Source organism: Etheostoma cragini, chromosome 7 (genome assembly GCF_013103735.1).
Source record: "Etheostoma cragini isolate CJK2018 chromosome 7, CSU_Ecrag_1.0, whole genome shotgun sequence".
In the NCBI taxonomy this organism is placed as follows: Eukaryota; Metazoa; Chordata; class Actinopteri; order Perciformes; family Percidae; genus Etheostoma; species Etheostoma cragini.
In genome coordinates, this window is record NC_048413.1 from 3,154,358 (window position 1) to 3,168,547 (window position 14,190).

General features: G+C 42.2%; 1 protein-coding gene across 1 annotated transcript in view; it reads left to right on the forward strand.

The window, feature by feature from the left end:
- Positions 1 to 14,190, forward strand: part of plxna2 (plexin A2) — a 207,933-nt gene that overhangs the window by 141,008 nt on the left and 52,735 nt on the right. Inside the window, exons 13-15 of the mRNA XM_034875731.1 lie at positions 5,311 to 5,462; positions 9,650 to 9,767; positions 12,609 to 12,745. Coding sequence (XP_034731622.1) covers positions 5,311 to 5,462; positions 9,650 to 9,767; positions 12,609 to 12,745 — 407 coding nt within the window. The remainder of the gene's footprint in view (positions 1 to 5,310; positions 5,463 to 9,649; positions 9,768 to 12,608; positions 12,746 to 14,190) is intronic.

The following is a 14,190-nucleotide window of genomic DNA, read 5'->3' on the forward strand; positions in this document are numbered from 1 at the left end:
CTGTACCTCATTCCCCTCTGTGTTTTCATTAGCATTAGGATCACAGTATACGATTACCAAGGCCACCACAAGCCAAGAACGTCATCTGTTACTCTGCAAGCATTAAAAGCAGGGGGGGGGAAATGGACGATTACCCGTTATTAAGCAAAAGCTTTAAACTTTTAACACTGGGAGGAGAGTATGTGGTAGTGCCGGTGTGGAAATGGCTAAGAAGAAGTGTGATATGAACAATATGAGAGAGATTACAGTCGTACATTAAGCAGCTGTAGGTACGATATACGTTAAATTATTGGATCCTTGTGTTGTTCAATAGTTTATCGATCTTTACTCCTGTCCTGTTTTAGCTGATAAGATACCATCTCAAGATATTTCCAGAAGAGCTTTCTGGAATATCTACAGAGAACATCAGGTCCATGTGTCAGTTTGTCAGAATAATGGCTTACAGAGTTGCTCATGGTCAATAGTCAGGCAGAAATCCATCATACAGTATATTGAAGGCAAAGACACAGCATTTGTCCATCTACAGCAGCTGCAAGGCGTTATATTCTGAGCTTCTGCGATGGCGCCTTGAGTGGAGAAAACACATTGCCAAATACACACGGAGTGTTTGCCAAAGATCGATGCAACAAGTTTACGTTTGTGGGGGAGCTGTCAATAGGCATTCTGAGAAAAGAGGGTATTCCAAAAAAGTTATTTACACAGCAACATAGTAAAGTAATGTCTGACTCACTCATGATAATTCACAAATTCAGAGTGTTGAAGGGTGAGGCTTGGCCTTTATTTTGGATAAAGTTACAATTGTGAATGAGAGCAAGGAGAGTCTGAAGGGTTTGAGTATGGTGAAGAGAGGCAACAGAGAACAAAGGACGGAGCTGGGGAACTGAACCAAGGAAAGACGGGAAGAACGATGGGGGGGAGGGGGAAAAGGAGCCCCTGTGGGCTGTCTCAACTCTGTTTACAACTGTAGGTGGCAAAACCAACTCCGCATTAATTTAGACGATGCGCATGAGCACGTACTGCACACACAGACAGACACGCCGGTATTCCTCCAGCTCACTGCCGATGAAGTCGGCGTTTCGTTTGTGCCCCGCCCCACCCCCCTCTCCCGTCTCTCGGTGATTACAGTTTCTTTAACAAGCAGACATCCCCTGGTGGGCTGAATTTATTAAATAATTTGGTTTTTAATGTATGCACCAAAGCCCCCATCATGAGCTGATTTGTATACATACTAGCACATTAGTAGATGTGCCTACCACAAGATAGACCTTGTGAATAATTAATGTTTCTATTAAGTGCCATGGTGCCTCCCACCCTGGGCCATTAATATTGAAGAGATGTAAGCCCCTGCTAACAGCGGAGGGAACGACATCAAATGAAGCTGGGAGTTGGATAAGCTTATGAAAGGCATCTCCTCTATACGCTTTGGCCATGGCTTCTGTACAAGTTTACAGTGTAGCAAAGATGCTTCCCTGCGTCCTTGTGACAGCGAATATAAACATCTTGCTGTTGCCTTAGGATAGAAAAAAAAGTCAGATTTCTCTCTTTCTTTCTCCCTCACAGGGTGTATGCAAGCTTATTGTTGATATTTGGCCACCAGAGGGATTGTTGGCCTGTCAGTCAGCATCATAGTATAACTGAACCCTCCTCACCGCCGTTACCTTAAGAGAGTTGCGGCCCTGTGTGCTACCCTTCATTACACCAGTCAGCAGGAGGAAAAACACGTTGGACAGTAAAGTTAGTCTTTAGCCAGACAACATGTAGTATAATGCTTGCACACATCTACACAAGATAAGTAAAAGTAGTCTGTTTAAATACACAGCGTCGGTATACTCACTGAGGAAAGCTCAGTCATCCGCAAACACACCTGGTATCCCATCATTCTGCCTCTTTTCTCCTCTTTACGCACTAAAAACTCCTTTTCATCATGCCCCGTATCTCTTGGCTGACTACGAGACATTTAAGACCCCATAAAGGATTTAGGATGTAGTTTGTTAGGGAACAAGTGATCAGTGGGGTTTTTATCACGCCCGTTAAATGCTACTCACAATTAACTGTGACATGCTCTGAATTAGCCCGAGCAGAGTCCAAAGACAAAGAGATCAGCTGCAAGCTCCTTTTTAAATTGTATCAAGGGCCAATTCATTTAAAAAAGAATGGAATCTATATCAATTCATTAAGAAAAGAATGGAATCTCCATCAATTCATTTAAAAAAGAATGGACTCTACATTATAGAGCTTAAGGGATTCAGTTGTAATAAATGTGTATATTGAAGGTTGATCATAAAAAATGTAGAGTAAAGTTGAAATTGAATTGTACATTTTAGGTTAAAGGGAGTGCTAAAACATTATTAACTCTGAGTTGTCTTGTGCCATCCGGCTGGGTCAGCTACTGTTGTTACAGTGACACACCAGGCTTGCATAGCCACCTGGGGCGGTGTATTGCTCTCTGCTGCACGTATTGAGTGTAGCCTTGGCTGAATCAAAACAACTTTCCCCGCCATTAGTTCAGCTGAATAAGTCAACACCACACTGACAGACATCCCGGGGCTGCTCACATTTGAAGGCCATTTCTTTCCGTCTCTGCAGTTTTTCCGTTTGCCCAACTAGCAGATTATCTCCTCAAAGGAGACACATTATTATACCCTGCTTCACAATTTAGGTCATCGTACCCCTCTTTAGTCTTTATATGGTTGATGCCAAAACCATGCAGAATGTCTAAGGAAGTAGTGGCGGGAAGTGGCCAATGCTCTGATCCTCTAAGCTGGAGGAATAGATTATGCTACATAAAGCGCGGGTGTGGGAGCAATGCACAAGCTGACTGGCTGTTTGTTAAGAATTACCCTCTATTGACAGTGTGACTATACCAGGCGGGCAGCAGCACTGCTCCTAAAAGGATTACACAGGGAGCATGGCATGGCAGCACTGGGTGGAAATAAGGGGGAGTGAAAGGGCGGGAGGGTGTGCATGCATGTCCAATGAAAGCACTCTGCTGGTGCTTAGAAGAGGAGGATGTGTCACCTAGCCTGAGGAAGACGTGATGAGAGACAGAAAGCAACAGAAGGAACAGAGAAGAGGCTGTTGAAATACAAAGATAAACTCCACCCTTCTAAAGATTATCTTCAGAACATGACTGCACTGAGCGTTAACATGCGATCAAACCACAGCCTGATGTAAAAGGAGGCTCCTTTTTTAAGATTTTGTTCCTTGGTTTGTGTAAGAAATACAGACGACACAGAGACAAAGAGCAGCACTTCTCTCACGCCTCCCAACCTGGAGACATCGGTGGCAGCGTGAGGCTTTAAAGTGGTGCTTGTTTTTCTGTGATCCGCCGATGAATCAAGGCTCCGACTGTCTGCCAATGGGTAGCTCAGTCAAATGGCTTTCATGCATGGATTAGACTGTCTTCTTGTGCTTGGTCCACCATGGGAAGGGCTCCATTTCAGTCCCAAGGGTAGAAGGAGGAGGTCTCTCAAGCTTTTAGCATGCCCATCTGTGATAGAGCACTGCTGTCCTGTCACTATCCCTGCCTCACCTGTCAGCCATCACGGCTCACAGGACTGAACAGAGTGGCATCCACATTACCTCTGCTGCTCATCCCATTTTCTCTGCCCTCTTCTTTCTTCCAGTCTCTTTTTTTCTACTCTCAATTTTTTGCTCTTCTGTCTCTCTCTCGGTCTCCTATGCCCTCTCTCCCCTCCTCTCTCTCTTCTCTCTCAGGCCCCTATGTTTCTTATGTAACTATCACCAAGTCTACTCGAATAGCTGCTGCCAGCGCCTGACATGGATATATTTAGCCATTATGTTTCCCCCCCCACCCCGCCCCGTCTATACCCTGCATGCCCAAGCCGTGCTAAAAGATTCATGTATTCAGACCCCTCAGGCGGTGCAGTGACACACTTACTTTACATCCAGAGCAATTAATGTCCACTGAATCTAGATTACAATGCCGCCATCCCATAGGGAAGCCGCAATGCCCTAGTGGGTGTCGGGTGGGGGGGTCACGGTCACGTGGCGCTTTGCGGCTCAGTAAGCGGGCACAACTGACTCTAGGTTTTTTTTTTTCTTTCTGCTTGCATGGTCAGTAATAGCATATTGATTGTTTACACAGCACTCGCTGCTCTACACAGCAAAGTGACAGTCATCTCCTCCCCACTGCCCTCCTCTTTCTTAGTCTCCTTTTATCTCTACTTTTACTTCTCTGTCCACCAACAATCTTGTCTCCTCTCTTGGACTTTCTTTATCTCCTTCTTCTTTTCTCTCTCCCTACTCATACTCTATTTTTTCCTCCTCATCCTCCCCTCTCTTGTTTAGAGGGCTGGATGATGGCCAGGTCGGAGCCTCGACAGGGCTCTGCAGCACAGAAGGCTGTCTGCCACCCTGTGCCAAGGGCATGCTGGGCAGCCATATTGTATTTTATGAGTAGATTGATCTCAACTAAGCATTAATGTGGCCCTATGTTTATCATCCATGCCACAAAATAACAATGTTAATAATAATGTTAACAATCCATCACATGTTTTTAGGGTGTGATTTTATCAAATTTACTATTATTTATTCTAAAGCAGGGGTCTTTAATGTTTTTCAAGCCAAAGAGGACCCCTTAGCTGAAAGAGTAATGGAGCATGTTTCCCCATGTGTATAAAGTGTAGTTCACATCATGTTTAAATTTTCACATGTATACATGTGGAAGCCTATCATAGTGGCTACTTTAACTTTAGGCTGTCATAAATATTGTGTTTTTTTCATGAATATGCCGATACAGCTTTGCTAATAATGTGCTAGATTCATGTTCATTTATATTGTCCACCATATTTAAAAAAAAATTGTATTACAGGAATGTATTAAACAATAACCTGGCGGCCTGCAGTTACTCTGCAGTACCTCTGAGCCCCCAATGTCAAGATCTCTGTTCTAAAGGAAAGTTGTTAAAGTAAAAGTAGTTTAAAAGTGTGTTCTCAGTGTGTGTGTGTGTGTGTGTGTGTGTGTGTGTGTGTGTGTGATGCCATATTTAGACAGGAAGCGCTACAAGACGTGTGCCATTAGCTACTGTTGTGATTAGAGCATGCTCTCGGCACAGTGACTCATGGCATGTTGTTTTGTTGTTGGATGCATGGGGAGTGTGCTTAATTGCTTTTACAGCCACCTGGACCGTAAGAGCATATTCAGCCTTGAGCATCCATGGAAACCTAGGCCCATTTATGATTTCAAGACAGGTCCATAAATGAAGAGAAAACGTCTTTCAATTTTTTACCTAAAAGCATCCTCAAACCGTTTTCGCTGACGTTGGCTTTTTTAATGCATGCCCTGTAGGTGACGCCAGTAGCTGGACCTCCAGAGGGAGGCACACGGGTGACCATCCATGGCATGAACCTCGGTCTGGCCTTCTCGGACATGGTCGAAAACGTGGAGGTGGCAGGGGTGAGGTGTAACCCTGTAGAGGAAGGCTACATCATCGCTGAACAGTAAGTCACATTAATGAGACAAGCACAAGCGCGTTATTTTAAATCTGTTATCAGTAACATGCGGACTTGAAAAGTACACACAATGCAACTGATGCTGAGTTGAAAGTTAACTGAAAGCCATATCTATTGTTAACGTTAGAGAGCCAAAGTAACGCCCCTCTATGTCCGGTCCATGGGAAAAATATCAATGGTAGTGAACGGGGAGAGGCTAATTATTTTTGGATCCCGTTTGATTTGAGCCATGGATTACACGCATGATGTTCGTCAATTTTAAAGAGAATTTTTCAACCAAAGAAAGTCTCAGTTAGCCGTAGGTTTGTCATACTGTATGAACACTTAGTTTTGTGTGAAACCGTTCAGGGAAGTACATCTGTCGCACACAATACACGTCACCTAGCTTGATGCTTAACATGCTCGCTAGCTAGCTTAGCTCTGTTCCACAACACATGTTACGTTATCTTACCTGATGTGTTTTAACCAGTGAAATTATTTCAGTAGATAAGCAAAATAACAAGCAAAATCCTCTGCTCACCAGAGTAACATGGAGTTTCATCCCCAGTACGACACACAGAGACATCTTAGCTTCAGCGAGACGTCATCTATGCAACTTTTGAATTGTGTAGTCTTTCTAATTCCGTATTTTCTCAGTCTTATACAGTTCAACAGTAAACTGAGACTTTCTTTACTTGCAAAATGATCTATTAAACTGACTAGATTTTCTTTAAGTTAAGGTCCCATGGTGGTCCAACAGGGGAGGGGGGGACTTTGCCTCTCTATGCAGCCTGGACATCTTTAGACGATTATTAACCTTTTAAACTCTCCAGTAGAAATGGTACACCAGTTCCTACATTGGTGTTTTTGCATATGGTGGTGTAATATCCTTTGTAGTATCTTCAAATGCTTGATAGCCCTAAAATCAGTACAACCTACCCCTAAAGGTTATGTAATTCACTAAACCACAAGCACTAATAAAAGCATTGATATTATTTCATAAATAAATAAAAAGTAATACATGCGTTTTTGTCAAATTTTTGTAAATAAACACTGAAAACATTTTGAAACAAAACATTTTGAAAATAACAAAGAAACAAGATGTTTACTCCAGGAGTTATTAGAACTTTGTATTACAGGAAGTTATGTAAATATGGACCACAGAAGAAGAAGAAAAATGGAAAATGAACCCGCCAGAACAAGAAAAAATAAGTTGTGGAAGTACGTGGGGAAAGGAGGAGATTACATATTTAATTTCAATTTGGTCAGAAGAAAACATTGAAATTCAATTGGAAAACACTCACAAAAATGCCGACATTTACAAAATTTCATTTTCCTTCATACGGAAAAGACTAACCGCCAAAAAATGCCAACTTGCCAACGTTGTCAGACACGTACGTGGTAATGACACGCAGTAGGTATGTCATGGAAAGTTCTTTAGCGTGCTAGCAAAATCATGAACTAGATCAAATGTATACAATGTAAATAAACACCAACGGGGTTTGGATATGTTATATATGGAGTTCCAAAGCTAACAAACTCTGGTAAATGTGTGTGTTTTTTTTAATGAAAAGCTGTTTCCTCTGCTTCATCTCTGCTTTAATGAAGACTGGAGCAGGTCCAGACAGTCTTGGCCCTGCCATTGCTGTTTTCCCCCTGCAGCACACTAGCCCAGTTCTCCCTCTCTGTGGCGCATGTAGTCAGCAACAATCCCACAACAGCTGTGTGTGTTTTCTTGTGTTTACCTCCCTAATTGTCCCATGCTGTGCATACATCACGTTAGAGCCTGTCGCGTTCACCCTGAACTAATGAAACATTGCCCATGCTTCACAACTTGCCCATCTCCCCCTTAGCTAGAGACACAGACGTGTGCAGAGTAGGAAACCCAGTGCCTTATGGTTGTTTAACCTCCCCAGGAGATGTAGACCTCGCAAGGGAAAGGCGAGGATACACACACACACACACACACACACACACACATACTGTGCGGATGCTTCACCCTAAACCATTTGGATTAGGTCTGATTTGTTATTGAGCGTCATTAGTGAAGGAAATGCAATTCTTTATGAGAAATCTAATCCTGTTGTAGTGTTTGATGGATGGCTAGCACAGAAAATAATCATTATGCAGCTACTATAGGTTACATAATTACACTGTGCAAAAGCATTACATCATGAGAAAAGATAAAAATGAAATATGTATAAAGATATAGGTGGCATACAACATGGCCACTGGGAACTCATTATTCTGTACCATAGGCATCACATATTCAAATGTTAAAGTGATATTTTTGACAGGTGCTCCGAAATAATCAACCTAGTTGATTTCAGATAGGATGAATACGTACTTCCTCCATGGACTCGGAGTCAGTTGGAGTACAAAGTTTTAAATGTATCGCTGCGCACCGACGCCCAGCTCGCACCCATACACTTACGTATCCACACACACACACACACACACACACACAAACACACACACACAGACTCTCCAAAGCTATAACAGACATGGCTCTCAGAGGAGCCTTTAACCCTAATTCTTTCTTTGGCCTACTTCTGCCCTCAGAAAGGGAACAGCTTAGCACTGCACCATTAGTGTAACCTACACAGTTTTTGTCACAGTATACATGTCAGACACACATGTGCTTGTATAGTTGCCATTTAACTTACTGATGAACTTTATTATTTACTTGGGATGTTTTCCAGGTTTGGTGGTATTTGAAAAGGAATGAGTAGTGTGGGTGACTTACAGTAGTTCTGTGGTTCCTAGCTCTTTACCGGGCAGTTGTAATTAAAATTCACTATGTGCCACTTGGCTTTAGGGGACAATTTGTCAGCAGTGCACTGATCTGACAGCGCTTTAATCCAGTTGGGACAAGCTAGGGAATTCTGGGAACAGACCGAGCGAAATTAAAAAAACTAACCTATGACTCCTTTAGTCTAACTTCGATGGAGTTGGAGTCTTTGTAATAGTATGCTGAGCTGGACTTTTATTCAGAGCCTTTCTGTGTCGTATTGGCTGCAGGTTCATTATATGTCTGTCCTTATCTGACTGTTGCCGTTTAATTCAGTCACCAGGATGGCCTGCGTTGGACAAAAGAAGGGGGGGGGAAAGCATACATATTTATGTGTCTTTTATGTTGCTACTTCAGAAGAGTGTGTGAAAGCTACTCCTGCTTTGAAGTAAAAAAGTCTCAACTTTTGTGTTTTCCAGCAGTCAGCAGGTACATTTTTCTGAGGGCTGATACTACTCTGCTGTATTTTTATAGCAGCCATATTGAGTTCTCATTAGTACGAATTCAGTTTAAAAGTAACCCTCGGCTTATGCTGAATGCGCAGGCTTCTTGATGGACACCGACAAGAACTGCGGTTTTGAAAAGCCAAACATATTCCCATAATAAATACGGCGTTACACAAAGGACGGGTGTAGTAGGCCTTCAGGTGGGGAAACAAGTGAGTGATCTGTTTCTCCGAGGCATTGTGAGAAGAAAATCTCACTTCTGTCTGTGAGTAAATCCTCCTTTAGCCACTGTCTTCCACATACTTCCTCCAACAAAGCTCTCTGAGTCTTTTGTTGTAATTCATATGATCGGCGCTGGAGAAACAGTATGCCGGTGTGCTTCTGCCCCTGCCATCTGCCCGCGCCACATCTTGTGCTTTACTACTCCCTGGCACCACTGATCAATAGACGTCCTCATTTTAGTATGTAATTTGATCTAGTCACCTGCTGAGCCGGTATTGATCCCCGCTGTGTGATTTACATTAAACGTGCCAACCAGAGCAACCAGCGCTGTCGGGGGGCCGGCTTGTTGGTGGGAAATTGTCTCTGCTCGGTGCTGGGTGTATTGGAGTGCCAAGGGAGGAGGGGCACTGGTTTCATTTAAAGACTGTCATCTAAGGGGAGGGGGTCCTGGTCGATGTCTGGATGTGTCCCGTAATGAAATGAGTGAGACAACAAAAGAAGATTGCAGTCAGAGTGGTAGATAAATCGATATCAAGCTGAGAAGTGTTTTGATTACTTTCTTTCAACTTCGCTGACGCATTTAAACGTGTGACTTTAATTTTTTTTTAAAGAGAGATTACATTCTCTCCGCAGTCCAGCGGAAATCTTACAAACAGCTTGTGTTTTTTTGTTGTTGTTGCTTTTTTTAAAATCATTATGTCCAGTGACTTTAATGAATTCTTGTGTGTCTTTTGTAGGATTGTATGTGAGATGGATGCAGCTCCTGCCGACAGTAGACCGGGTCCAGTCCAGCTGTGCGTTGCAGAGTGCAGACCAGAGCTCAGGGCTCGCTCCTCGCAACTCTACTCCTTTGTGGTACGACTGCTATTACACGTTGCTCTGTATCCTCATATAATATAACGTGCATTAGTAAAGTGTGCTGTAGTCCCAATGAGACAAACTGCAAGAGCTGTATCAAAGTGATGCAAAACATAAAGTGAATTTGATTAAAAGTGATTTGCACCTCATCGCAAAGTAATTGTTTATGTGCCATAGGCAAATAACTATCTCTGAGTCGCCATACTTACCGGCGCAGTAATTAAGCAGCTCTGTGTACAGCATACTTACTTGTTATTTGGGAAATAACCTTCCTCCATAAACCGCACCTGGTTTTCAGTAATGATCTCTGCAGCTATCTGGCTGCAAATGTGTAAATCTGTTTGGCTTTATTGAGATTGGATCATGAAGCTTAATTAATATAGCCTCATATTTTCAAATGTACTGTATTCCTTAGAATTCACTAGCTGAGCTGCATTAGGTTAGGCATTGCTCAATGGATGGGAAAACATTTTATAATTTATTCTATAGTAGAGATATATAATATATATAATAGAGAGGCATGGGGAACTTTCCATAAGATCATCTTTCAATGCAAATCAAACCAGCTATTAAGCTAACTGAAATAAAACCATGCCAATCTCTATGTATGTTGAAGGGTATGTGATGATGGTGGGGGGGCTATTTTAATTCCAAAGGCAGAGGGAACTTTATCAGGATGCATAGTTTTCTGATCCATGAAATAACTGGCCTTTAAAAATAAAAATGTGCCTGCCTCTATGGGAATTTAAAATAGGGGTGTGAATACTTATGCCACCTGTATTTTAAAGAAGAACATTTATTTATTAGCAATACATTATTCATTTACAAAGGAAGTGTCCTTAAAAGGTTGGAGTTTTCTAAATTCTTTGAATTAAGTCATTAAGGTCAAATTCCAAAAGATGTTTTTTTACTAATCTATTTAATCAAATTTAGCATGGGTGCGTAAACTTTCTCAAGCCACTGTATATACTATATATGGAAATGGAAACACTAGATCAAAAGTGATTAGAAGGTTGGACAGGGTCATGAGAGACAGAGAGGGAAAAAATTCAAATGAAGAATCAACTTGCTAAAATGGATAGCAGCACTGTACTTGGCAGGTGAACATTAGCCGCTCCCCATTCTCGTATCACGTTCACGCACACATTTCCCCCGTCTCTGTCATTTACTTTCTGCTTAACATGCAGCCAACAGATAATCTCGATTATATTTGCACTCTCTCACAACTTCACAATTAGCACTCCCTTAACAATTAACAGCAGTTGGTAATTACTACTGTTACCCATGTTTCCAGGGTACCTGCTTTAGCCTGCATCCTGGAAGTCACAAGTCAGTCTGCTGACAGTTTTGATGATCTCGGCTCTGTAGTAAATGCTCGGCTGCTTTTTGTCACCGATGTTACAGCTGCTACCGCGCTGGAATTCCGTGAAGAATACTTGGCAGAGACTCAATTTGCCACCACTTGCAATTGACTCTTATTGCAGGACACCTTAAAAAGACACACTCCCTATGTGAACATCTTTCAGCCAGCAATACTTTAAAGGTCCCATGGCATGAAAATTTGACTTTATGAGGCTTTTTAACATTGATATGCATTCACCCAGCCTGCCTATGATCCCCCAGTGGCTAGAAATGATGATAGGTTTAAACCAAGCCCTGAGTATCCTGCTCTGCCTTTGAGAAAATGAAAGCTCAGATGGGCCAATCTTGACTCTTGTCCCTTATGAGGTCATAAGGGGGAAGGTTACCTCCCCTCTCTCTGCTTTGCCCGCCCAGAGAATTCGGCCCGTTCATGAGAGAGAGACATCATGGCCCTCAAACGAACAAAGGGACAGTTGGCCACACCCCCAGATACAGATACAGTATTAGGGGACCACTAAAGCCTATATAAGAGATTTCAGATACAGTATTAGGGGGACCACTAAGGCCTAAATAAAAGAGACTTCAGATACAGTATTAGGGGACCACTAAGGTCTAGATAAAGAGACTTAAGATACAGTATTAGGGGACCACTGAGGTCTATATAAAAGAGACTTCAGATACATTATTAGGGGATTACTAAGGTCTATATAAAAGGGACTTTAGATACAGCTTTAGGGGATTGCTAAGGTCTATGTAAAATAGACTTCAGATACAGTATTAGGGGACAACTGAGGTTTAAATAAAAGACTTCAGATACAGTATTAGGGACCACTTAGGTCCATATAAAAGCATCCAAAGAGCACTATGTCATGGGATCTTTAATTAAAAAAATGTAAAAGTGCAGCATAAATCACACTGAGTGCATTTAGTTGTTTTTATATTGTTTTATGTTTGTGTACACAGAGGCGTGTGTGTTTGTCTGTGTACGGGTGTATGCATGCGAATGCGCGTATGTTTCATAGTACGACCGGCTGTCTGCTTGGATATTTCTCCATTTGTCTGTGTGACGGTGGGCTAGCTGCCTGCAGCTGTAAACACTAGTTATTTTCAGACTGTCTTAAAAAGCTTCACTCAGGCACACACACACACACACACACACACACACAAGGAGGATCTCTCTGGAACTCAAAGAGCTTCTGGTTTTATCCTCTTTTCTCCCACTCCCTTTTCTGCACTCCACTGCCATCGGCCTTGCAATATGAATAACTGTAATTTGCTGGGGATCTGTGATATTATGTGAAGGTTTCAAGCGGTACCACAGAGATGCTGCCCTTTTTTACCTGAGAAAATACCTATCTTTTAGTCTGCCTTTTGGTCCTTTTGCCTTGTTCTTCCATTCTGCTCCTTTCCTCTTCCTTTATTGTGCTCTCACATCCTTTCTCAGCCTCTCTTTCTCTGCTTCTCTCTGTTGTGTAGACTCCCACAGTCACAGGTCTGTCCCCGAGCAGAGGTCCAGAGTCTGGGGGCACCAAAGTAACCATAATGGGAGAAAACCTTGGCGCCGGCAGCAGTGTCAACGTTCAGTTTGGAAACCAGACATGCGAGTACTTTGGGTGAGACTTTCCTCTTGAACACATTTAAACCATAAAAGTCCAATTAGTAGCCCATAAAGTTTAATTTGCTAAAACCGCCTGCATGATCGGGCTTTTGTTTAACACGGACTATTCACGGAGAAAGGGTTTTTATCGTACTTGCACATTAACATGAGGTGGAAACTAATTGAGTAAAGTGCAAATGAAAGACACAAAGTTTAATTTAAGAGTTAACAGTTCCACCATTACAGTATACTGTGGGTTTTAGGTGTCCCCTATATTAAGTGATTTAAAGGTGATATGTTGTAATACATGAGATTTCTTTCTCTTTTTTATTTTAAAGCAGGTTGAGGTGCTACTGTATATAAATACTGTGAAAGTACCAAAAACACAGCAGTGCTGTTACAGTCCTACAGTCCTTCCCCGGCTGCAATGAGGGTGCAGAGATGGAGAGAGCATAGATGCGAAACAATAACCATTTAGATCAGACTACGCTCTTTTATTTGGGGGGGGGGGGTTGAAGAGACAGACAGACGCTAAAACAGATCGTTTCAGAAAAAGGGTGAATACAAGTATTAAAAAAGATTTTTAAATACCAGTGTGAACCTGAAAATTAGCGTTATATGTCCCCTATAAAAAAGGAAAGATCAAAAGTAATATTTCATTATTATTCATATTTTTTAATTGTTATGAAAGCATTTTTGCATTTACATTTTACAACATTTGATGAAAATGTTAGTTTTATGGCACGCTGTGAGAAAATGAAAAATATATATATAATGTGTTTTACTCCCATTAATGAAGCTGCTGTATAGCATGGCTTTCTTGTGTTCCCCCCCCTCTTGATATTACTGAGAAACCCCCGAGGGGAAAGCCTCCCTCACTGCCTCTCTCTCAGAAAGTTGTGTAAATGTTAATAAGGTTTTGATGACCTGCATTAAGCCATGTAATAATAGCTTCCACAAAGCCTGGTGCTCCTTTGGATCTTTCTTCTTTTTCATCCCCCCTTCTCCCCTCCTTCTATCTTTCTATCAATTTCTCCATCTGCTCTCACTCCCCTGTTTCTTTTTTATTCTCTTGTCTCTCACTTTGTTTTCTTCCATCTCACTCCCCCTGTTCCTCTCTCCCTCTCTGAGTTGCTCTCACACACCCTCCCTCTACTTTCCTCTCCTGTACGGATCTATTTTAAGTAGTCTGACTGTAATGTTGTAAAGGTTGAGGAGTCAAGCCAGGTTTAATGAGATATGGGGCTAATTACTGGTTTGTGTTTCTCCACTGTATGCCTGACTCGGGGGGGTAGGGAAGGACAGTGGGGGGCATTCTCCTCTGCTAATGAATTGGGACAAAGTCAGGGGGTGGGCAGGTAGAGCATGGAGCCATGGAGAGGGAGGGTAAAGCACAGAAGCACATGTATAGGTGGAGGTAAACTCTGAATAAAATCTGAATAACGTACCATGGTTAAAGGT